The sequence below is a fragment of the Myotis daubentonii genome, chromosome 14, assembly GCF_963259705.1.
Source record: "Myotis daubentonii chromosome 14, mMyoDau2.1, whole genome shotgun sequence".
NCBI classification, from domain to species: domain Eukaryota; kingdom Metazoa; phylum Chordata; class Mammalia; order Chiroptera; family Vespertilionidae; genus Myotis; species Myotis daubentonii.
The window spans coordinates 56,946,801-56,969,879 of record NC_081853.1 but is presented as its reverse complement, the minus strand read 5'-3'; the positions used below and the strand labels follow the sequence as shown (position 1 = coordinate 56,969,879).

The following is a 23,079-nucleotide window of genomic DNA, read 5'->3' as shown; positions in this document are numbered from 1 at the left end:
ACCTGCTACTGCTGGGCCTCATTGGGGGCCTGACTCTACTGCTGCTGCTGACTCTGCTGGCCTTGGCCAGGTACTCAGGGCTGCTGGCTGGGGTAGCAGTGAGTGCCGGCTCACCCCCCTTCCGCAATGTCACTGTGGCCTACAAGTTCCACGTGGGGCCCTACAGCGAGACAGGGCGGCTTTTCACGGAGAGCTGCAGTGTCTGCCCCAGGCTCCGCTCCATCGCCGTCTACTATGACAACCCACACACGGTAAGGAGCCTTCTGGGCCCCGACTGGACTTCTGCCCCGTGGACGGGCATGGGGCAGGGCTTGTTGGGGGAGGGGCATTTTAGTGTCTAAGGAAGTGGTGGGAAAATGTTTGAGTTGGCCTTGCAAACCCCTCCTCTCTGAGCTCAAAGCTCCCTCCAGACAGATTTAGCCTGGACTTCTGTTCCCTCCTAGGAGTGTGTGCTGGTTTCCTCTTGCCCAGGTCCCGTCCCCCGGGCTCGTGGCTACCTATGGACCTCGGAGTGCAGGGGACATCCCAGTAGGAGGCCCTAGCCAGGCTTTCATCCGCTGCCTCCTCCTCTTGTTGTCCCTCCTTCTTTCACCCCCATGTGCGGCCAGTGCTGTAAGGCCAGGCCTTTCAGATCCTGCCCTCAGTTTGGGGTCATTTTGTGGTATTTCTGTGCCTTCTCTTTTTCAGCTCTCCTGCTGTGGCGGCAGGCTCTCAAGGTCTGAGGGGGTAGGCTCTGAGCCTGGGACTTGGAATCCCACCCCCCACCCCGCGTCTTTCTGGCGACCCCTGACCTGTTTATAAGGCATCGCTTTGAATGTCAAGCTGCCTGGTTTGGAGAGGGCCTTGGGGGCAAGTGGAACCAAGTGAGCTGCCCAGAATGTCTAAGATGCTGGGGCCAGAGACTAAGCCGGCATCACTGGCACCCTGTGGGCGTCCAGCTGTACGTACAGCCTGCGGTGAGTCAGGGCTCACCAATGTGGCCTCCTGCAATGCCGGGGCGGTGCCACAGCCGCATGGGCTGGCACCCCTGCGAAGGGCTCTTCAGCCTCCAGCTCTGAGCCTCGGCAGACCAGGCATTTGGAATCCCCGGCTCTGGTTTCCTCGCCTGGAGAGCTCACGTGGGCAAGGCCCACAGCCTACCCATTGTCTCCTGACCAGGCCTCACTGGGGCATTCAGTCAAAACAAGGGTGTGCTGGCTCTCTCTGTGCCTGCTTCTGCTCTACACCCGCACCCTGGAGATGAGCAGATGTGGCCCCGCCCTCAGGAAGCTTCATGCGGTTGGCGAGTCAGGTTCACACAAATGAATCTCCAACAAGGCACTGTGCTCCGTGCCCACAGAACTTAGAGCTGTGGGTTTGGAGGAGGGTGCCTCACGTCTGCCAGGGAGGCTCAGAGAGGTGCTAGCTTTCAGCTGGGCCTTCTGCCCGAGTGGGATTTTGCTCTGCCAGGAAGGGCCTCGTGGCTAAGGGAACCGCAGCAGCAGGGCCTGCAGACATAGAGGTGACTGGGAGGTGTGGCAGGACCCAGCCGGGGAGTGGAGAAAGAGCAGAAGGGTTTATGGGCAGGCAGTGGAGGAAGGAAAGGTGCAGCACAGTTTGCCATCTGCGATTTAGGAAGCTACTGGGTGGCAGGTGGAGGAAGGAAGGAGATGAGGCAGAGAGGCCATGGAGGATATTGGGCTGGGCTCTGGTGAGGGGGTGAGTAGACATTAAGGTTTTGAGGTCACACAGCTGGGTGATGTAGTAAGTGGGAGGTCGAAAGCACTGGGACCCAAGTGAGATGGGGCAGGCCCGTGGAAAGCTCCTGGGCAGGGTGCCCGACCCCACCCCTGCAGCGGTCTCTTGTGTAAGTCCCTGCCCCTTCCACCCCTGGCCCAGTCGGCCTCTGTAAGGCCTGGGGGGGGGGGGGGGGAGCGTCCTGTGGCTTCCCACCTGTTTCGGAAGCAGCACTTTGCCTCGGGTCGGAGGGGCTCATTCCAGGAGGGGGAGTGGCTGAGGCAGCAGGTTCCCTGCGGTCTGTGCTGGGGCTGGTCAGGGAAAAGTGAGATAGAGGAACCCTGGCATGTGACACTCTCCACTGAGCCTCCTGACCCCAGCCACTGCTTCCACCACACAGCCCACCATACAGCTTCCTGGAAGCGTGGTAGACCCTGTGGCCAACGGGGTTAGTGGGTACAGCCTGACTTGGGTGCCAGTTTGGGGACCATGGCCTGGAAATATCGCCTGGGTAGATAGCCTCAAGGCCAGCATTTCAGGATTCTGGTTCCGTCTCTTCACTGTCCTGTTGTGTGATCTTGGGCTTTTCATAACCTCTCTGAGTCTCCACTTCCTCATCTGCAGAGGGGTGTTAAAAATACCTGCCTTCATAGGTAGGGCTGGCAAGGGATAAATTCAGTGGCATAGGTGAGGCATTCACCCCAGCACCTGGCCCTCAACAGATATTTCACAGCAACAATAAAAAAGGGTGGGAAAGACACGCATGCTAATGAGGTGTGCTGAGTGCTTAGGCTGAGTCCTGGTGACCAGGCAGAGGGTGAACGTATAGGTCAGAGTGGCCCCTCTGGTCCTGTCCCCCCCAGGCCTGGGTCACTCTAGGGTACCTGCATCCCCATTCGGAGTTGGGTCACATCCTGACACTTAGTCCTCACCTACTCGGGGAGCTGGCAGAGATCCCAGAAGCTTCGGGGAACTCCGGACCTCTAGGAGTTCATGGCTGTCTGTGGGACCTGAGGCCACAGAGGAGACTGCAGAGGAGGTGGCAGGAGCTGAGGCACCTCTCTCACTCAGGTCACTCATACTTCTTTGCTTCTAACCAACAAATATTGTGCCACTCTGCTGGGCACTGGGCACTATGGGGACCAAGGAGCCCCGCCCTCAGACCCACTCAGTGGAGGGTGTCAGGGGAGCCTGGACGAGAGGCCCCATCCGGTCCTAAGGGAGCCTAGGAATCCAAGCTTTCTGCTCCCAGGCTGCCCGCCCCCCGCCCCCGCCCCCGCCCCCCAGCAGTGGCCAACGTGGGGCCCTGCATGTGTGGTTCAGGGAAGGAAGGGACAGGCTGTCTGCTGAGCTGTGTGAGTGTCCCATCCCCTCTTCCTCCCTCCCCAGCTCAGCCCAGCGGGAGCCAGACCCGCGTCTCTGTGAACGTGGGGAGGAAGGGAGACTATTTCAGGCTCTGACAGTCAGTCGGGCAGTGAGTGACCCGCTGAGAGGCGGGCCACCTGACTGAGCCCTGACAGCTGCCCACCCCCTAAGCCACTGACAGCTCCCTAGCCACGCCCCTTCCAGGCCTCAGCTGGCCACGGGGAGGCTGGTTCCCAGACTGGCCTCACCTGGTCTGGCTATAGGCCCAGGAAGTAACAGGAAAGGGCACCGTCAAGGCGAGATCATGGCGATTGCTGCGGACACATTCATATCAGAGGCTGCTGGAGCATATGTATCCTAGAGATCGGCAGGCAGGTAGGTAGGTAGGTTGGTTAATGTATGCATATCAGTCAGCCTGTATCCTGGAGTGCCAGGTGGGAGGAGCTGTAAGGACTGAGCCAGTGGTTCTTATGGGCAGGAGGAAGGATATTCTGTTCTCCATCCCTGAGGGTCTTGGTGGAGGTTGGGGGAGGAAAGAGGGAGCACTGGCAAGAAGTGGGCAGACCCTGGCAGTCTCCTAGATGGCCCTCTCCTTTCTGGGGAGCCTTGGTGTAGGGGAGGGGGATGGAGCTGGGAGGCCTTCGAGAACCTCACTTGATCCTGCCCACCTCTGACCCGTGGACAGGCCCTAGTGGCTGGGCTGCTGTCACTGTGGCCATGGGTCTGTCCTGTCTGCCAGCCTGGCCCTCCAGTCCGCCTCCTGCCCCACCCTTTGCTGCTGTCACCTTCACTGCTATGTTTGGGGTTTAAGCAACCTGCCCGCTGCCCTTGGGGGAGCCTGGCTGAGGCAGGTGGGGCGGCTGGTTCAGTACCTGGCCAAGGCCTGGGAGGGGTGCTTGCCCTTGCCCCAGGCATGGAGTGGGTGGGGGAACTGGTTGCGCTTGGGTTCTGCCTTTAATAGCTAGACTGCCACTGAAGGTCCTTCTCCCCGGGCCACTGAGGGTCAGCCTGGTCTCCGGGTCTGCAGGGGCTGAGGCTGGCAGAGCTTCTGGGTGGGAGGTGGGGGGGTGGAGGGAGGAGGGGGCACCAAGGTCACAGGCAGCCTGGAAAGGTGTGAGGGAGTGGGATTTCCCAGGTTTGACCCCTCACCACGGATAGTGGGAATGTGGGTTGGGCTGGCGTTTCCTGAGGGCTCAGGCCATGCCCTACCAGGTACCTAAAGATGGCCTCAGGTCCCTTCAGATGGAGTCAGGCCTTTGCTCCGCTGCTGGTTAACGATGTGGGCAGCCCTGGGAGGGCGGCAGAGCTGCCTTTGGAAGGGGGAGAGGCGAGGTACAGCAGGCGCGGACTTGGGGCTTGTCCTCTTGGGTCTGAATCAAGGCTTCCCCGCTGCCAGATGTGGTGGGCGAGCCTCTGGGTCTCTGAGACTCCCTGCCTCAGGGTGGCTGTTTCTAGGGGCTAAATAAGAAGGACAAGGCCTGTCCGCAGCCCTCGTAGGTGCCTAGCACTCCTGGAACCCGCCCCTGCCTCTGCGGGCCTGTGCCTCTGGACTTTGTACTTCCCTCTGGCCTTGCCCTCTGCAGGCTGCCTGGGCATGTGAAGAGGCGCAGCGCAGGGCGAAGCCATCCCTAGCCTGGGCCTACTCCTCAGGCTTCTCAGTGGCTGTGGCTTGTTGGCATAGGCCTGGAGCTGATCTGCCTGAGTTCGAATTCTGACTCCATCGCTGCCTGGCTGTGTGACCTCTGCTGAATAGCTTTGCTCTCTGGGTCTCAGAAACAGCGTTGGTAACAGTGTCTACTGCACAGTGCTGTTTATTTATTCATTTTTTAAATGTATTTCTTTATTGATTTCAGAGAGGAAGAGAGAAGGAGAGAGAGAGAGAAACATCAATGATGAGAGAGGGTCATTGATCGGCTGCCTCCTGCATACCTCCTCCTGGGGATCGAGCCTGCAACCCAGGCATGTGCCCTTGGCTAGAATTGAACCTGGGACCCTTCAGTCCGCAGGCTGATGCTCTATCCACTGAGCCAAGGGCAACACAGTGCTGTTTAGATAAGGAGCTGATGCGTGGAAGACAGCAACTGGGCGGGTGGTGAGCACCTTGTCAGGTACACCTGGTATTAGGATTATGCTTGGGGGTGAACAATGCCCTGGAAGACTTCTAGGTGGGAGTTCCCAGAAAGCACCTGGATCCCACTCTGGAGATGGGCATCCTGCTGACTCTGCTCCCCTCAGCCTGAAGTATAGGTCCTCTCCTCTGACCTGGGGGTTGGCATTGCCCAGGTCCTTCCTGACTAGTGCCCAGGGAGGTGGGACCTGCGGGGCTTAGTGTGTTGGCCTGTAGGACTCAGGAGGGTAAGTGAGTCCACTGTTCAGCCTCCAGCCATGGGCAGGTGCGGCTGCTCTGTTCCGCTGGGGGCACCCGGGCAAATGAAGGGGCCTGCTCCTGCTCTTCCTACCTGGGGCAGCTCTGGGCCGGGTCGGCTAGCCAGGGAGGAGTCAGGCAGCCCTCTGGGCCTGCGAATGGCAGACAGTGAGGTTATGCAGGTGTGGGCCTGGGCCTGGGCCTGGCCGTTCTGTTGAACCCAGGGCCTGGGTTTGGCCTGAGCCAGAGGACATCATTTTCCTTCCTGGTTCTTGGAAGATAATCGATCTTGTCCAGTTTCCAGCACAGTGAGGTCTCTCGGGAGCCTCTCTTCACTCTCGCCTCTCAGGGCCCTGTGAGGCCTCTCCAGAAGGGGCAGTGGGGCCAGCTGGGACCCGAAGCTTTAGGTTTCAGGCAGGACCCCCTGGCCCCATCTCACATACTAGGACTCAGGGGGCCTCACAGCCCAGAGGAGAGCCTCTGCTAGTCTTGCTTTCAGGGCAGATTCCGAATGGGCCTACCTTCACCCAAAGTGCTGGGTCCCACTACCCTGTATCCCTCTCCCTGGGGTGCTCCTTGCTGGTGCTAGTTGTGGCCCAGCTCTTCTTCTGGGCACAGGTACCCAGAGAAATGACTGGGACAGGGAGGAAGGGAGCAGACAGGTGGAATTGGCAAGCCTAGGCTCCCTCAGGTGGGTGGGGTTTCTCTCCATCAGGACATTCCCACCTTCTGAGCTCTTTACCACCTCAGTGGCCATACCCCTGGAGGCGGGCCTGGCTTGCCTAGGAGCCCAGGGAGCCCCCCTGCTCTGAGACCAACCCTGCCACTTCCCAGCTTGTCTGAGGGCCTGTCTCACCTCCTTGCTGGTGCCGGTTCAGCTTCCTCCCAGACCCAGCTCAGTCTGGGGCTCCTTAGCAGGAGGCGAGTTTGCTGAATAGCATCTGAGTCACTGGCCAGGGCAGGGGAGGGGCAGCAAGTGTCCTCACTGGTGGAATTGAGGGGATGCTCAGGCAGGAAGGGAGCACCTGTGCCCCAGACGCCTCCAGGATTTCGGGAGCCTCGTCTCCTTACCAGCTGCTTTACTGACCTGTGAGCGGAGTTCTTCCTTTTTCTTTTCTCTTTTGAAGAAATATTTTTATTGATTTCAGAGAGGAAGAGAGAGGGAGAGAAGAGACATCAATGATGAGAGAGAATCATTGGTTAGCTGCCTCCTGCACACCCCCTACTGGGGATCGAGCCCGCAACCTGGGCATGTGCCCTTGACCAGAATTGAACCTGGGACCCTTCAGTCCGCAGGCCAACGCTCCATCCACTGAACCACACCAGCTGGGGCCCTCACAGGCATCTGGGATCAGAGGAGGGACTGCTGGGCGGGAGCAATGGAAGGCTTTGAGGAGGAGAGTTGAGCTAAAGGGTGAGCAGCAGTTTCTCAGGAGAAGGGACTCTGGAGTAGGACGAGGAAGGACATTCCAGGCAGAGGAAGTGGCTTACACAGAGGCAGGAAGCACGGGAGGGCACGGCATGTTTAGGGAGTTGCAAATGCCAGGGCTGTGGGCCTGTGCGGGGGTGGGTGCGAGAGGAGGCTGGCAGGTGAGCTGGGCCAGAGCCTGGGTTTGTCCCTCCTGCTACTCAGACATGCAGTGGGCACCTGCCCAACTGGGTTCTGGGCCCTGAGGGCACCTCGGGATGCAGAAATGGTGCCAGTGAGCGTGCGGGCAATTCTGGGCATGTGTGGGCCACTGAGATGGCCTTGCATGCTGGGCCTGGGTTTCATCCTGGAGGGGAATGGGGAGCCATGAGCGTTCTAGCTAAGTGGGATTGTCACATGTTCTGGTGCCTTTTGGGGACCGAGGAGGATGTTGAGCTGCTGAAGTGATCCCAGGAAAGACCCTTGGTCCCAAACCCAGGCGGGCCAGGGGTTGTGCGAGATGAAGTGCCCTCCTGTCCAAATGTCCATGTAACTTACATTGGATCTTTCTTTTGTCCCGCAAGGCTGCTAGGGTCAGGAATGGGAAGGTGGGCTTTGCAGCAGGCACTGACCCTGCTGAACCTCCAGTCTTTCGGGCCTGCCTCGTCTTAGGGTGTGAAGTGGGGCCGTGGCACCATCTAGAGACAAGAGTTGGAACTGCAGGGATCTCCGGCACCCTGCCTGTCGGGGTGAGAGGAGCCTCGGGCCCAGACTTGATGTGAGGAGGAGTTTACAGCAAAGTGCTGTCGTGGAGGCTGGCGTGGGGGGCGGGTGCCGCTGGGCCACCCAAGGTGCCCTGAGGGGCGTGTGGACCTGGAGGGTGGGGGGGGGTACATGCTCAGAGGTTGGGTGGTTGGGCATTCTAGGCCAAGGGTCACTTACTTGGCCTGTGTCCTAGCTGCTAATACCGACAGCAGTTATGGTGCATCTGCTGAGCCCTGGCCCAGCCTAGGGCCTCATGCAAAGTGTTTAATACAGAGGTCCTCAAACTTTTTAAACGGGGCCAGTTCACTGTCCCTCAGACGTTCCACACATGCGCACTGCGGGCCGGGACGCATCGGCTGCTAAGCAGGACGGGCAGCGGCGGCAGAAACACCCGGCGGGCCGGATACCCGCGGGCCGCAGTTTGTGGACCCCTGGTTTAATAGGACAGTTCTGTGCGTAGAGATCAAGGGAGTGGGCTCCAGGAAACCAAGGAACTTGTTTGGAATCACACAACTCAGGACTCATGCCCAGGCCTGCCTCTTTCCAGAGATGTGGTCCTGACCACTGTACCATGTTTCCTGCCACTAAAGCCCTCAGCCAGGCCTAATGCCCTGGGATTCAAGTGGCAGCAAGGGACCAGAGCCACGGGGAGCTGGAGTGACCCCCAGGGACTGCATAGAGGTGAGAGCCTGGAGTCGGTGCCCAAGTGCCAGGCAAAGTGAGCCGCCAAGGGCAGGCTGGGGTGGCCAGAGCAGAAAGGCAGAGCAGAGCTGAGGGACCCCAGGGGCTTGTTGACAGGGCTTGGAAAGGCCAGAAGGAGGGCAGAGGCGAGAACAGGTGACAGGGACTTCACGGTGCTGAGGAGGTGGGCTGGGGAGAGGAGCAAGTGGAGGTGGAGTTTAAATTTAGGGGTCAGTGGGCCCTGTGCATCCGGGGACCAAGGAAAACCCGGATTGAGAGCACGCAGTCTGTGGTTAGTCTCTTTGATTCAGAAACGTATATACCTCTGGGGGCTTGGCCCGAGGGCTGGTACAGACAGGTGGCAGGAGGAGAAGCCAGTGCTGGGCCTTGCAGGCCTGGAGTCAGGCCTGGGAAGTGTCAGGGACTCACACAGGCACCCACCTGGCTGGGGTTGGTGGGAGGCAGGAGGGGAGCAGAGTGGAATGGTGGTCCTGGGGGCCCAGAGAGACTTGGAGGGGGACCAGCCATCTCTGGCCTGGCCAGGAAGGGGCAGGGCCTTGGATGGGGCGTGGGCTGAGAGGAGGCCTGGAGGCCTGAGGGAACGGGGCACGGGCTCTCCCACAGTCTCATCAGCAACCCATAGTTCCACGCGCTCTTGCTGCCTGCCGCCCCCTACAGCCAGCACAGGGCCTGGCGTGCTTCTGGAGGAATGACTGAAGGGGTGGTCAGTGACTGAAGCAGATGCCACAGGCCGGGGCCATGAACGGGTCCCAGCAGAAAGCAGTGCTCTTTGTCCTGGTGCCGGGGGCTGCATGGTCTCTTGGAGCTGGTGGTTCCGCCAGGCCTGAGCTGGCACAGAACCCAGGTCTGAGGACCTCCTTCCTTTGCTCAACACAGACACCCCTGCTCTCCCTCCCAGGTGCCCCCCGAGAAGTGCCGCTGTGCAGTGGGCAGCATTCTGAGTGAAGGCGAGGAGTCACCCTCCTCCGAGCTCATCCAGCTCTACCAGAAATTTGGCTTCAAGGTGTTCTCCTTCCCGGCACCCAGCCATGTGGTGACAGCCACCTTCCCCTACACCACTGCCATGTCCATCTGGCTGGCCACCCGCCGCGTCCATCCTGCCCTGGATGCCTACATCAAGGTGAGACAGGCCTGGAGAGTGTGTCGGGGGCGGTGGGTGCAGCCAGGGGGGACTTGGCAGCTGAGAGGAAAGGGAGAGCTGGGAGGGCAGCACCCTGGGGTCCTGTGAGGCAGGTGCCTGTGGAACGGGAAGATGGGCAGAGGCTGCTGGCATCTCTTCTCAATGCCCAAGACCTTGTGGGAATGGGGCCAAGGGGGCAGTCTGGGAATGGAGCCTGGTCGACCAGCCATGGCCTTGGTGGTCAAGAAAGGAGCAGCAGGAGGGCTGTGTGGCAGGAGGCAGCACACAGGTTTCCTTTGGGAGCTGGGCTGGCAGCCGAGAGGCTGGGGAGGATGGGCTTGCCTGGTGGAGTGGGCTGGAGGTTGAGGGTCAGGGTGAGGCAGGAGCTGGGGGCCTGGCTGGTGGGGAGGGCAGAAAGGGAGACATCAGTGCCCAAGGCCCTAGCACAGTCATGGCGAACCTGTGACACGCGTGTCAGAGGTGACACGCGAACTCATTTTTTTGGTTGATTTTTCTTTGGTAAATGGCATTTAAATATATAAAATAAATATCAAAAATACAAATCTTTGTTTTACTGTGGTTGCAGATATCAAAAATTTCTGTATGTGACACGGCACCAGAGTTAAGTTAGGGTTTTTCAAAATGCTGACATGCCGAGCTCCAAAGGTACGCCATCACTGCCCTAGCATGTCTCCTGGGTGGGGTCTCACCAGGCCTCCAGTTCTGTCTGTGTCATCCTCCACCTCAAGGGCCAGTCTGCAGCCCACCTCTGGGAAGAGGCTTTCTGGGTCCAGAGCTCATAACAGGCTGCGTGGCATGTGGCGTGGTGGCGAGCAACTCTGCCACCAAAGCCTTTTCCTGGTTTGGGGTTTATTTTTAGACGCTTTTGTCCAAATTTCCCGGCCCCTGACAGCTTCACAGGTTGCCTGGTTTTGACGTCACCTCTTTGATGAAAGCTCTTCCTCCTCCCTCCTCCTATGCCGCCCCCTCTTCCCCCTGTGGGAGCCTGTCAGCTGTGCTCTGGGTTTGGTTCTCCTGGAGTGGGGCTGAAGCAGGGGGGCGGGCAGTACCATCCTCTTTCCTGCCTGGGACGGGGAGGCCGGGGGAGAGGGGGAGCAGGAGGCTTCTCCAGTGATGTCTGAGGCATCTGGGTCTGGCTGCCAGCTGGGAGAGATGCCAGGCTGCCCACAGGGAGGTGTGGCCCAGGTGCTGTGCTGGGTTCTGGAGGCCTGGCCTGGTGTCTTGGGGACACAGCCAGGTGACAGGTGAGGAAGGGGCTGGCTCTGCCTTTGGTCTCAGCCCGCAGTGGACGGGGTGGTCCTGTGTCTCTCGGCCCCGGAGACAGAAGAGAATAGAAGGCTCCCTCCCACGCCCGCCCGCATCCCGCTGCTCTGGGACCAGGGAAAGGAGGCTGCTAATGAGACTCTGGCTCTTCTGACTCTCAACCCTGACAGCTGGCTGCCTTTAAGCGTGTGCGCACGAGTGTGTGTGTGTGTGTGTGTGTGTGTGTGTGTGTGAGAGAGAGAGAGAGAGAGAGAGAGAGAGAGAGAGAGAGAGAGAGAGCGCACACACGCACGGCCTTCTTGTTCTCCGCCTCTCTGACTTCTCTCTGGATCTAAAGCTGGCTCGTGGAGGTGCTTCATGTGGAATGGCAGGAGCTTCTGTTTCAGGAGGAGGCAGGGTGGCGGGGAAGGTCTCAGAAGCCCTGGCTGTCCTGGGGGGGCGAGCCTGGGGCAGGACTGGTCCCGTGGGACAGCGAGGGCCCTGGGGGTCACTGCGAGGAGCCCAGAGAGAATCATTCGTCAGGTCTCGGGGGTTCTGGGAGGATGGCTGGATCGCAGCTTTGTGGTCCGTGTGACAGCCCTGGCTCTCCAGCCGCCTTCCCCAGCCCGGCAGCCCGGCAGGCTAAGCTTTTCTCGTGGAAACCACTGGGCCCTCGTGAGCGCTGTGTGCAGCGTGACTGCCAGCCTGTGGGAGATGCCCGCTTCGTCAGGCTGCTCATCCACTGAAGGCGGGGAGGTGCCCCCCAGGGCGGGGAGAGCACTCCCTGACCGTGGGAGGGGATCTGTTAGCTGTAAGAGGGGCTGGGCCTCCTTGAAATTGCAAGGCCACAGAGGAAATGCGGCCCAGGTGTCAGCCCAGACACTGGAAAAGGCCCCCAGGTTCACCGCAGGGTGGAACCGTCTTCACAAGAAGGTCAGGCACATGGAGCAGACTGGACGAGCGGCCTGGACCCGTGTGGGAGTGTGTGGGAGAGGTCCCTGAGCGCTGGGCCTGGCTCAGGGCATTGTCCGAGGGGAGGCTGGTTGGCCGGGGAAGTCGACAGGCCCTGGAGGTCAGACACTGGCTCTTTCTCCGTAGAATTGGAGAGGAACTGGAGAGTGCAGTAAGCCGGCCTACAGACCTCATTTGCATATTAGGTTTTCAGTTGAGCAATAAGCCACTTACCCAACACCTCCAACATGCTACCAACTTTGCTCAGCTCTTTATATGCCTCGTCCTAGTTTCGCATGCACCCAGCAAGATGCTCAGTAACTGCTGTTAAATGAGTAACAAAAGAGGGACAGCTGGGTCGATGGGCTGTCCTGCCACGGCTTGAAAGTGGGCAGGGACCCCAGACCACAGTTCCCAGCCTGCTCTGGGGAGCCTAGAGGCTGTGTTGAGGTGCCCCTCGGCTGGACCCGGGAGGACGGAGTAGCTCTGCCCCTGGGTATTCAGGCCAGATGACCTTGGGAGCTTCTGTTTGGAGGGTAAGTGACTACACTGGGGTGTCAAGAGGGCTTCCCTTATTCAAAATAAAACGTGAAGCCCTTCCACATTAGCTCAGCAAAGGTGGCAGACGTGGAGAGAGGTGACCCCAAAGCTTACTCCCGTTGGGGCTTCCTCACCTGGATGCCCACTGCCAGGGCCGTGCTGCTCCCCACGGGGTTCTGGCCCGTGGTGTGGGAGGCGGTGGGAGCCAGGAGCAAAGGGCAGGCACCACAAAGGGAGGCGTGGCAGCAGACACGGCCCAGAGCGGCTGCTGCAGGTGCCTTGTGGGCCTCGTGTCCCATCCCGAGGGAGGCGGAGGCAGCTCTGTGCCCAGGCTCCCTCACTGCAGCTCCAGGGCCAGCTCCCCTGCCAGTGCTGCCACCTGCGAATCGGCCTGGCCAGCCCAGAGAGGAGGGCACTCGGCAGCGCCAGGACCTGGGTCCGAGTGATGAGCCCCGACTCTTTCTCCCCAGAGCCCCCAGCCACAGGCTTAGCCCTGCCTCGCAGGAGTGGATGGGGAAGGGCAGGTGGCTTCCAGGGAACAGCAAAGCAGCCTTGGGGGTGGGGGTGGCATGGGGCTGAGCCTTGAAGGACAGGTCGGGCAGAGGCGCTGAAATGGGATGGCTTGTGTACCCGCTGTGGCTTGAGTCAGGAGGAGCAAGAGTCTGGGCCCAGGAGGTGAGGCTGGGTGGCGCCTGGGTGTCTGAGCAGATGAGCCTCAGGAACAGGACTTGACACGGGAAGGTGGGGAGGAGGAGCCAGAGGCCACAGCCGCGCTCTGAACGAGGCTAAGAAGTTAGCCGAGAGGAGCAGACTCTCTACTCCCAGATACCCCCACACCAGGGGGAGACCCCCTGCCCTGTCCCTGGATGTTAAGATGTGGGGGGACCCACAGGAGGCCAGGCCTCTCCACTCTGTCAGCCTAGGCCTGGAGCTTACTCCCCAGCCTCTCTGGCTTCCCCCTCTCCCCTCCCCTACCCCAGGACAGAAAGCACAAAGCCAGCCTTTGCTGGGGCGGGCGTGGGAGCTACCACTCTCAAAATACCAGCTCGGATGTGTGCGCTTGGCAGCCCTGCAGGACCCTGGGGGCTGAGGCGCGTCTGGGTGTGCTGTGGGCTGGGCAGTCCAATCCCAGGCAGCCTCTCCCGGCAGATGGCCTTAGGAAAAAGCCTGCTCAGCTCCAGAAGGCTCGGGATTCCGGGGGGAGATTGGGCTGGCCCTCGAGAGCCGAGCAGCTCTGCCCTTCAGAGAGCCCTCGGGTCAGGAGAGCCCGCTGTCTGCTGAGGGTCAGGAGGGCCTCCCAGCGAGGGCTCCCGAGGGGCCAGTGGTCAGAGGTGCCACCTGAGATGAGACTTCAGGGCCGCCTCCTCCCCACTGCCAGTCCTCCCCCTCCACGCCTCCCCTCCTCTCCATCCCACTCACCCACCTGTCCTTGCTCTCTGGCACTTTCTGGCTCCTCTGGCTCCCAGGTGCTTGGCTTCACGGCTCCATCTGCCCATCTGCACCGAGCAGCCTTCCTGCTGCTGGGTAATCAGTCAGCAGCGTTCCGTGGGCTTGTCTGGGCGGGGCGGGCCCAGGTCCTTGACTGCACAGACCTGCCCCGAGCAGCTGTCAGCTGTCCTGGGGGGCTGTGGGCCTGCCCTGGCTCTCCTCGCACCTTTGGAAGGGAGACTGTTGGGGTCCCAGGACTGCGCCCCCATCTCCCTATGGGGCTCTCCCCCACATGTTCCCCGGCCCTCTGGTCCTCCTCCACACAGGCCCAGGGAAGCCAGAGCAGGGCTGAGATGCGGGGCCTGGGGATGGCGTCCCAGCCACCCAGGCTCTGGGGTGCTTAAGGGCTGGAGTCCCCTGTGCCTACTCAGCAAATCACCTTCCCCTGCTCCTCGGTGCCCCAGCCCACCCTGGTCTCTGTCGCCCCTGAGGCCCTCCTCATGTCCCTGGGTACAGGAATATGAACAGAGGTGTAAATTGCATGGCACGGCTGCAGGCTCTGAGGTGAAAATGAAAAGTCTCAGGCAGTGGCAGCAGTAGGCACAGCGAGCGCCCCACTCCCTCACGCTCCCCTTTCTCAGTCTTCCCAGGCTCTAGGTCACCGGGGGCTAGCCCGTCCCAAGAGCCTTCAGCTCTTACTTCCATTATATTTTCCGTCTGGCTAATGCACAGGAAAGGCGCTGTGCTTTTGTTAATTTAGTGGCCTTGATGTTTGTGGTAGTGTCTCCATTGATTCTTCTGGGGTTTTTCAAGTATACAATTGCCTTATCTGTAAGTGATGGTATTTTATTCATCTTTCCCAACTCCTCATTTCTTTTGAGATCCTGTTTCGATCTCTTTATCTTACAGTTGGGGGATTGATCCAGAGAGAAGCCACCCATCTGTCAGGAGCTAGGCCAAGGCTCAGGCTCCTGCTACCGTCTAGTCTCGACCCCTTCCTGCCCTCTCTCTGCCCTCCCTGGCAGCCGGTCGCACTCCTGTCTCCTTTGCTTGTCATTTTCAGAGCCTTGGGCCCTCCTGCTGCAGAGGGGAGGGAGCTCACCGGCGCTTCTCAGGTTCTCCCTGCTGCCATGGCCGGCCCCACATACAGGCTGAGGTTCTTGGTCAGAGGCTGCTGGGAGGCCCGGGGGGGAGGAGAGGGAGTCAGGGAGGGGGATGTTGACAGAAGTTCCCGGGCAGAATAATAACAACGTGCCACATTCCAGCAGCAGCCCTGCTACGCCTCCCCCCTCCCTTTGCATCACTCTGCATGTGCGATACAGACCAGCTGCCTAAGGGGCCTCCAGGGCTGGAGCCCCCACTTGCAGGGACTGCAGCGTGCAGGCGGGTGCACATCGGTGTCTGTAATTAAAAATGAGCATGCCTCACTTCACCCAGTGCGGAGATGCCACCACCTCAGGTGCGATGCAACAGCTGTGTGCTGGCTGTGTGGCTGCCCAGCCTGGTGTGGATGGACGGGTAGGACTGGGCAGCTCAGGCTGAACAGGGAGGGCCAGGGCCCCTCACCCCGCTGAGGCAGGTGGTAAGGGGATGTGGTTGTCTGGAGCCGGAAGGAGCTGACCTCATCCCCTCCTGGGTCTAGAGCCCATGTAGGAGATGTGTGACCCAGTCCTGGTCCTGCACCCAGTGTCTCGTCCTTTGGGGGATTTGAGGTCACTTAGCTCTGAGCAGACTTAGCTTCTAGGTTGCCTGGGGGTGGCATCTACCCTCCCCTACACCCACCCTAGCTGAAGTAGACCATCAGATGAGGGTAATTCAGGTAGTTCTCTCTCCCCTCCACCCTCCCTCCCCTAATGCAGTAAGAACTTCAGGGGAGGCACTGTGGGGCCTGTGGGAAACCTTGGCCAGCCTGCCAGGTTAGCCCCTTTGCAGGAGCCCTACGCTGCCTGGGCTGAATGCTTGCTCCCAACTCGGCAGTGAGCACCTCCTGAGGCAAGGAAGTGTGGTGTGTCCCCAAGGTAGCTGGGCAGTGGCACTGTGGTGGCCTGGGTGCCCTGCTCCTTCCCTTGTCTGCCAGCGCTCCTGGTGAGGGAGCCGGTGTGAGTGCAGGGGTGGGGGGTGGGAAGTGAGGTCTCCCGGAACGCCCCCCCCCCCCCCCGTGTCCCAGGTCCCCCTTTGTCTCTGCTTGTGGGAAGTCCAGGAGGGAGGGAACCTTGGAGGTGAGTCTCAGGGACCAGAGCGCCTGCATCGTGTCCAGGAGCTCCTGCTGGCGCCTGGGCCTGATTGGCTGGCTGTTCTCTGTCAGCTGGGGTGCACCCTGCCAGCCTGCATCTCTCCCACTGTGGAGGGCCCCACGGGCCCCTTGAGACTGTGTGTGGGAGTGGGTTGCCCTGGGTGGTGGCCCCATCAGATGTCCCAGTGACGCGTCCTCAAGCCTCTGGCTGTCTGGCTGTGGGCAGGGGTGCCCGGGCCAGGAGGACTTCAGGCCCCTTCCCCAGCAGTACCAGCCAAGGTGGCCCTGACCTCCTGTCCTCGGCTCTTGGCAGTCTGCGCTCCCAGGGCTCCCAGGGGCTGGCTGAGGGGGAGGCAGCTGCCCTTCCTTCCTTCACTGATGGCCTATAGTCACCAGCTCGTGGACATGCTGCCTGGGCCACAGCTCCTGCTGAGCAGTGAGGACCTGAGAGCGGCCCCTCTTCCCTCAGAGGCCGGGAGGGAAAGGCCTGGTCCCCTGCCTGATCACTTAGGGACAGGGTCTGTGGCTAGTCCTGTCCTGCACCCACCATCCCCAGCCACCACTGAACTCCCTGCTGCTCAGTGGACAGAGAGGCTGCGGGGACATTGCTAAGCCCGACCCTTGCCTGTGGGCCTGGGCTGGAAGTTTGTGCCTTTGCCTTCCTCAAGCCCCTGAGTCTGAATTTTGACAGGCCCAGCATGTGTTAAAATGACTTGGGGCTGAGCTGTCAATGAGGTTTCAATGAGCTTCGCACCTCCTGCCAACAGGGAGTGCCAGGGGTCTCCAGGTGGTGGCTGGGCTTGGGTATGAGGCTGCCCCTCCAGAGGCCTGGGGCAGGCTTGGGCAGTTGGTGCTTCCTGCACGGGGATGCTGTGAGGAGGGAGGGCTGGGCAGGGAAGGAGGGGCTGTGTAGCCAGGCCACCGTTTTCTCTCCCTCCTCTGTCTCCCTTGTTCGTCTGTTCTCCCCAATGGCTTTGAGATGAAGGCGACGGCAAGGATGGAGGATGCAGTTTCCATGGCAACAGGGCTGTCCACAGCCAGGCAACTTCAGAGCCCAGCTCTCTGGCGGAGGCAGATGCGCAGAGCAGCCACAGAGCTGCCTCCTGCCTGCCAATGAGGGGGCTGGCAGAGCAGGTGGCAAAGGTGGCTGCCTGGCGCTGCCCACCCTGGCGCCCAGCTTAGAAAGGAGGGTAGGAAGAGCACTCTTCCCTCTTAACATCCCCGTTACTTCCTGAAGGGACGCTAAGTAGGCTCGAGTGTAGGCAGGGGTAGGGCTCCACTATCCTTGGAGTTTCTGGGTGAGCACAGGCTCTGGTTTTAGGGGCATCCCCAAAAGCCAGTGTCTACAGCCCCTTAGAGACGGGCCACCAGGTGACTGATGGCCACTAAGGCATTTCCCTGTGGACCCTTTGAATGCCCAGAGCATGGGGCTGCTGGTGAAGGCCATGACCTGATTGGGTCCGGGCCCTTTTCCCTTTGCTCCCCTCTGGCTATCAGGAAGGAACCGGGACCTTCTTCAGGAGCCACCCTGGCCTTGGTGACGGCCCATTTCACCGAGAGGGGCTCAGGTTTGGTAGATGCCCCCCAAGGGCTGGTATTGGAAAGGTCCCAAAGCCTGGTCGCTCCTGCTGCCTGAAGTGCCCTTGCTCAGCCTCCTGGGGGGCCAGCGCAGTGAGTGTGTGGGCGGGTGGAGAAGCGAGGCAGCCATCCCTGTACTCAGAGATGGGAGGAGCTCAGGGCATGGCCCGTGAGATGGCCCAGAGAGCACCCGGGTTGGCAGAAAAGATTGGCTCCAACTATTAAAAATAATGACTTTCCTTCACTGACCCTGGAGGAGTCAGGGCTCGGCTGTCCTGCGTTTGAGCAGGGGACGCAGGACACAGGCCTCCCGGCACTTTCAGCCTCACTCCCCCTCTCTCTCCCCTTCATGTGCTTTAATTGGAGGGGGCTCCTCAGCCTGGGCTCGGCCAGCAGGCGGACAAGTGGAGTCCTGGAGTGGTTCTGCCCGCCGGCCGCCGGGTCTCTCATTACTGCTGAGTGGAAGGCTCATTTCAGAGCTCGTGGTGAGAGCCGGCAGGCGCTATAAATAGCCATGTTGTGAAGGCTGGTGGGGAGCAGTGGCAGGGCAGGAGCCTCCGGTCATCTCAGTGGTGACTGTGCTCCATCGCAGGGAGGGGCGGGCTCAGGAGCAGATGCACTTGGCCCTGTCCTGGTTTCCCGCCTCAGGGCACTCGGGCATCTGTCTGTGCCCCTTCCACCCACACCGAGGGACAGACGGACGGGGAGCCTAGGGCCTGGGTCCAGGCAGAAGGGAGGGGAGTGCCTGTCTCAGAACATGGGTCCCACTGGGGAGCTGGAGTAATGTCCAGTGTTAGATCTACTTGTCCTGCCTGCCCCTCCAGCCTAGGGTCTGGCTCCTCCCCCTCGGGTAACACGCTGAGCCCGAGAGCAGGAAGGTCTGGGAGCTAACCACAGCTGACAGTCTCTGGCTGGCATGGACCTGGACTTGCAGGGCAACAGGACTGGAAGAGGGGCTTAGGCTCAGCTGGCCTGGAGCCCTGTCCGGGATTTGTCAGTAACATGTCTGTAAAGACAGGGCACTGGCCTCTCCTGGTCTCTGTGGGTCAGTCACTATGGTCCAGGGTGGGGAGGAGGTCAGGGCAGGGGGTCCTGGGAGAGACATTCGGGCAAGTCAGGGCTTGGCTTGGGTGCCACAGGCCATGGTTCGTGGGCCCCTGTGTGGCGGCGTGAGGCGTGAGGCTGCGTGGCTGCGAGACCAGGGTTTCTGGTATGGCCTCTGGTTCCAGCCCTGCACTCAGGATTCACAGTGACAGGCTCCTGGGCTCTCTGAGCACTTGTCCAGGGTATTGTCCCAAGGACTCCTGGGTCCTTGGACCACGGTCCCCCGAGTGTGGGGTTGGGAACTTGGGGGAGATTGGGTGCCGGGCTCACTCCTCCTTCTGTCCCTCTCTGGCAGGAGCGGAAGCTGTGTGCCCACCCTCGGCTGGAGGTCTACCAGCAAGACCAGATCTATTTCATGTGCCCGCTGGCCCGGCAGGGAGACTTCTATGTGCCTGAGGTGAAGGAGACAGAGCGGAAAGGCCGGGGGCCTGCGGAGGCCAGTGATGCCCAGCTGGATGGCACAGGTACAAGGGCAGGGGAGCGAGGTGGGCCTGCCTGGAGCCCTCACTCTGGGCACGTGGGCTGCCTGTGGGTGTCCAGGTGAAGCTTGGCCGAGGTGAAAGAAGACCTGCCCACCCGGGACCCACAGGCAGAATTGGCGGTTCCCAGACACGTGGGGCCATGTAGGTGTAGAGTCATACATGTTACCCCTGGCAACACAGATACAAGGTTCTGCCTGATTCCCTTCCGGTGCGACAGGAGTGCCCTTGGAAACAGCTCATGGACAGCTGGATGCGCGTGGGAGGGGCTGAGGGGCTCAGGAAAGGCGCCACTGGGGCCTGGGGGGGGCTCACCAGGAAAAGGTTGGCACTGGATCTGGAAGGTGAGCGGACAGGTGTTCTCCCGCCCCCAGTCCCTGGCCCCACCCAGAGCCGGCCGCATGCTCCCTGCTGCGGAGCAGCCAGAAAGCATGCAGAGGGGCCAGAGGCTCCGTACCCGGCCCCTCCCGCAGAGCCAGCCCTCAGACCCAGGTGCGGGCCAGAGGATGTGTGCCGGTCCTCAGCCCACCCTCCTGCCATGACCTCTGTGACTGTGCACTGTCCCCAAGGGTGAGGAGAGCTGCTGGGAACATCCCAAGGGTCCCAGGGCTCTGACCCTTGGTCATGGATGTGGAGCCCCGTGTGGGCCTGGAGGTCCCGCCCCGGTGGGAGGGGTGCAGGCGGGAGGAGTGGCTGTCCCTCTTCATGCCCTTTAGGACACTCCCTCTGTCGGTCCCTCAGCAGCCAAGGTCACCTGGGGAGGCCCGAGCTTTGGGGGTGGGGGGTGTGGGAGGCAGTCCACTCCCTAGGGGCTGCGTCCAGCACAGTTAGCTTCATCTGCCGCTTAATTACCTCCACGGGGCACTCCCACCCTCCTGTAGTGCTGGCAGACGCTCCGTGCCCTTACTGTGGACACAGGATGTGGCCCAAGGTCAGCAGGCCCAGGCAGTCCCCAGGCAGGAAGGGGCAGTGCCTTGACCTTCCTTTGACCCCCTTCTGGTGCCTCTCCCCCTTTTTTAGGCCCACCTACCCAACCTCCCTCCCAAACACCACCTGCCAGGAACTGCTTGGCACCCACTACAGCTGGCTACAGCCAGCGCTCCCACGCCCCTAGCGCCTGGGCCTGTCCTCCCACCAGCCTGCCCGCCCACTCCCTGGTGTGGGGGCCCAGGGGTCTGCTCCCCTCTGACAGGGTCTGCCCTGACGCCAGGTGCAGGCCACTTGCATAGCAGTGCATGTTGGGAGCCTGGCCGCCCAAGGCTTGGCCTGTCCCGCCTGCCTCCCTCTGGGCCCCTCTTGGGCTGGGAGGTGAGGGGTGATTAGCTGCCTGTGCCTGTGATTACATTGATGTATTATTCAGCTCCAGGGAGGCGATGGTATTTGATCGCCTTGCGCTGGCTGTGGGCAGCGGGGGAGAGGGGCCTGGGGCGAAGGTGGCAGCTTCGTCTCTGCCCCAGCAGCCCTGGGGAGGGAGGTGGTGTTGACTCCTTGCCTTGTGCTCCTTTGCCAGGAGCGTCCCCACATCCCAGGCTCCCCTGGGCTCCTTCCCTGACCACTCCCAGCCCAGGAGCAGGAGAGGTTTCCGTGCCCTGGTCCCAACAGAGCCAGTGCGTGGGAAGAACAGGAGAATTTAATGGGGCCTCTTCGTTAGCTCCTTTCAGGCCTGCAGCCCTGGGCGCTCATCATTATTTAAGGAGCAGTGAGGAGCTGGAGTCTTGACCCAGGTCAGAGGGGACCACCCCTAAATCAGGGCGTGGCCTGGGCTCCCTCTTGAATGCCTGTACAGGAGAGGCATGACTGGGGCCCCGGCAAGAAGAACGCGCTGGGCCAGCGGCCTGGTGCCTCCAGGGCTCACTGCACCTCTGCCCTGGGCCCAGAGGACATTTTCCTGGGGCCAAGGGGACAAGGAGGGCAGACCCCAAATTCCCATCCCACCCTGGGCTCCAGCTGAGGCTTAATCAGAGTTCCAGGCCAAGTCCAAATGCCAGGCAGTCCCAGCTGCACCTGGCTCTGGGCTCCATCACTATGGAGACAGGATCTGGGGACGCTGCCCCCCTCACCTTCTGTGATGTTGGACAGTCACCCCTCCCTCTCACACAGGAGAGGGCCTGTCAGCTTCCTCTCAGTCCGGGTCCGCACACGGTGGGCCTGAGCCTTGCCCTCCTCGCCACCCCAGCTGTGGTCAGTGCCTCTGATCTGGGAGATGAATTGAGGGGTTGCTCTTAGGGCAGATGAAGGGCTGCTTGCCTGGAGCGCATGGGGGTGGAGGGGCAGGCTGCGGGGACGGGCCCAGCCTGTGCAGCACTCTCCGGCTCCCGGCTGCCATCAGAGTGCTCTCGTGGTCCCCTCCTGCTTTGTGGCTCAGGAACCCCCAGTGGTTGGGGTAGGTAAGGGCCTCCCTGGGGTGACCCGGGCATAGGAGAAGAGAGCCCCAAAGTGCTTCCTCCCAGCACCCTCCTTCAAACAGCCAGGAGAGGATTCCTCAGGACTCCATCGCTCTCCGGCCCACCGCCGCCTCCTCCTCCGGTCAGGCTCAGGGGCCAGAGGCAGGGGCCAGCTGACTTCCCGCATGTGGCTGCTCCTTGGGGGCCCTCCATGGGGGGAGGGGCACAGTCTCCCGTCCTCATGCCTTCTGGGTAACATTCAGTCCCTGGCCTTGGACATACCTCTCCCCAAGCCTGAAATGGGGGTGGAGCAGAGCATCAATTTGGTCTCTTTGTTCTACCCTCAGCTCCTCACCTCAGGGCCCAGTGATCCTTAATGGACTGTTGGGGAGGGGGCAGGCTTTGTGGGAATGCAGGGAGCTGAGGCTAATTCGGGGTAGGGAGAGGGGTGCGCAGCAGGCTGCCCTCCCCCCTTCCTCCTTGCTCCCTCTGCCCTGTCAGTGCAGCGGGTCAGGGCAGAGGGCAGAGGACAGAGGGCAGCTGGAATGAGCCTCCTGGGCCGGGCTGGCTTTATTATTCATGAACAGTGTGGGCTGAGTGGCTGGGCTGGTGGGCGAGCTCTGTCCTCTCTCTGGCTAACCTGCGCTCCCTCTTCCTGGCCCAGGAGCTGACACGCTGAGCGATGCGAGTTCTGTGAGCCTGGAGGTGGGTCCTGGCAGTCGGGAGACGTCGGCGGCCACACTGTCCCCAGGGGTGAGCAGCCGCAGCTGGGACGACAGTGACACCCGCAGTGAGCACAGCTACAGCGAGTCGGGCGCCAGCGGCTCATCCTTTGAGGAGCTGGACCTGGAGGGCGAGGGACCCCTGGGGGACCCCAGGCTGAGCCCTGAGGCTGAGCCCCTGGGTGCTCCCAAGTGGCCCAGGGAGCTCAGTACCCCTGAAAAAGGCGAGGAGTAGCCCGTGGCCCCCTCCTCTGTGCTGCAGTCACTAAGGAACGGGACCGGACTCTTCAGCCTCCTCCTCCTCCACCTTCCGGGCCCAGGCGAGGGCCAGGGGTCTCAGGGGACCTGACTTCGACCCCGGCCTCTAGCTAAGCCCTGTCCTCACTGCCCTCTTGGCTCCCAGGGCAAAGGAGCAGGGACTGCTCCCTGCCCCCAGCCCGGGGCTGCTGCCTCTGTTACATCTTTTTTCAGATTCACATTGGAGCTTCCAGGAACCAGAATAAAGCAAAAGACTTTATTGTTTCACCTGGGATTGTGCTGTGCATTTGTGTGTGTGGGTTCTACCTTGGGGAGCCCTGTGCAGATAGGTAGGGAGTGGGCAGGAGCACCCCCAGCCCAAGAGGAAGGAGGGACAGCACCCTGGGGTGGGGGGCAGACAGGAGTTCGGGAGGCCTTCCACTCCCTGCTCTGTGGCCCCAGTGCAGCTGCCCCTCCCTTGCAGCAGTGCCAGAGGTTCCCCAGGCTGCTGGAGAGCAGGATGAGGGGTGTGGGAACTGGGCACAGGGTGCCCCCGGGCTCAGGAGTGGGGAGCTCACAGCCTGCCTTTGCCTGCCTGCAAGGGAAGCATTCGTGTCTGTGGCTCAAGTGTGCCTGTGTTCATGCTGGCATCTGCCCCGCAGGTGAGGTGTCCCTGCTGTGCCCGCCCGCGTCTGTGTGCCTGCCTGTGTGCGTGTGCA

The 23,079-nt window shown here is 61.2% G+C and overlaps 1 protein-coding gene across 1 annotated transcript; it reads left to right on the top strand.

Annotated features, from left to right (window-relative positions):
• Positions 1-5: 5 nt before the first annotated feature.
• Positions 6-22,648, top strand: TEX264 (testis expressed 264, ER-phagy receptor; the record flags this gene model as incomplete). The annotated part of the gene is made up of 4 exons (XM_059663769.1): positions 6-251; positions 9,220-9,441; positions 18,834-19,002; positions 22,066-22,648. Coding segments are annotated over 4 exons (930 nt in total), but the record flags the coding sequence as incomplete, so codon positions are not given.
• Between the last annotated feature and the right edge of the window lie 431 nt (positions 22,649-23,079).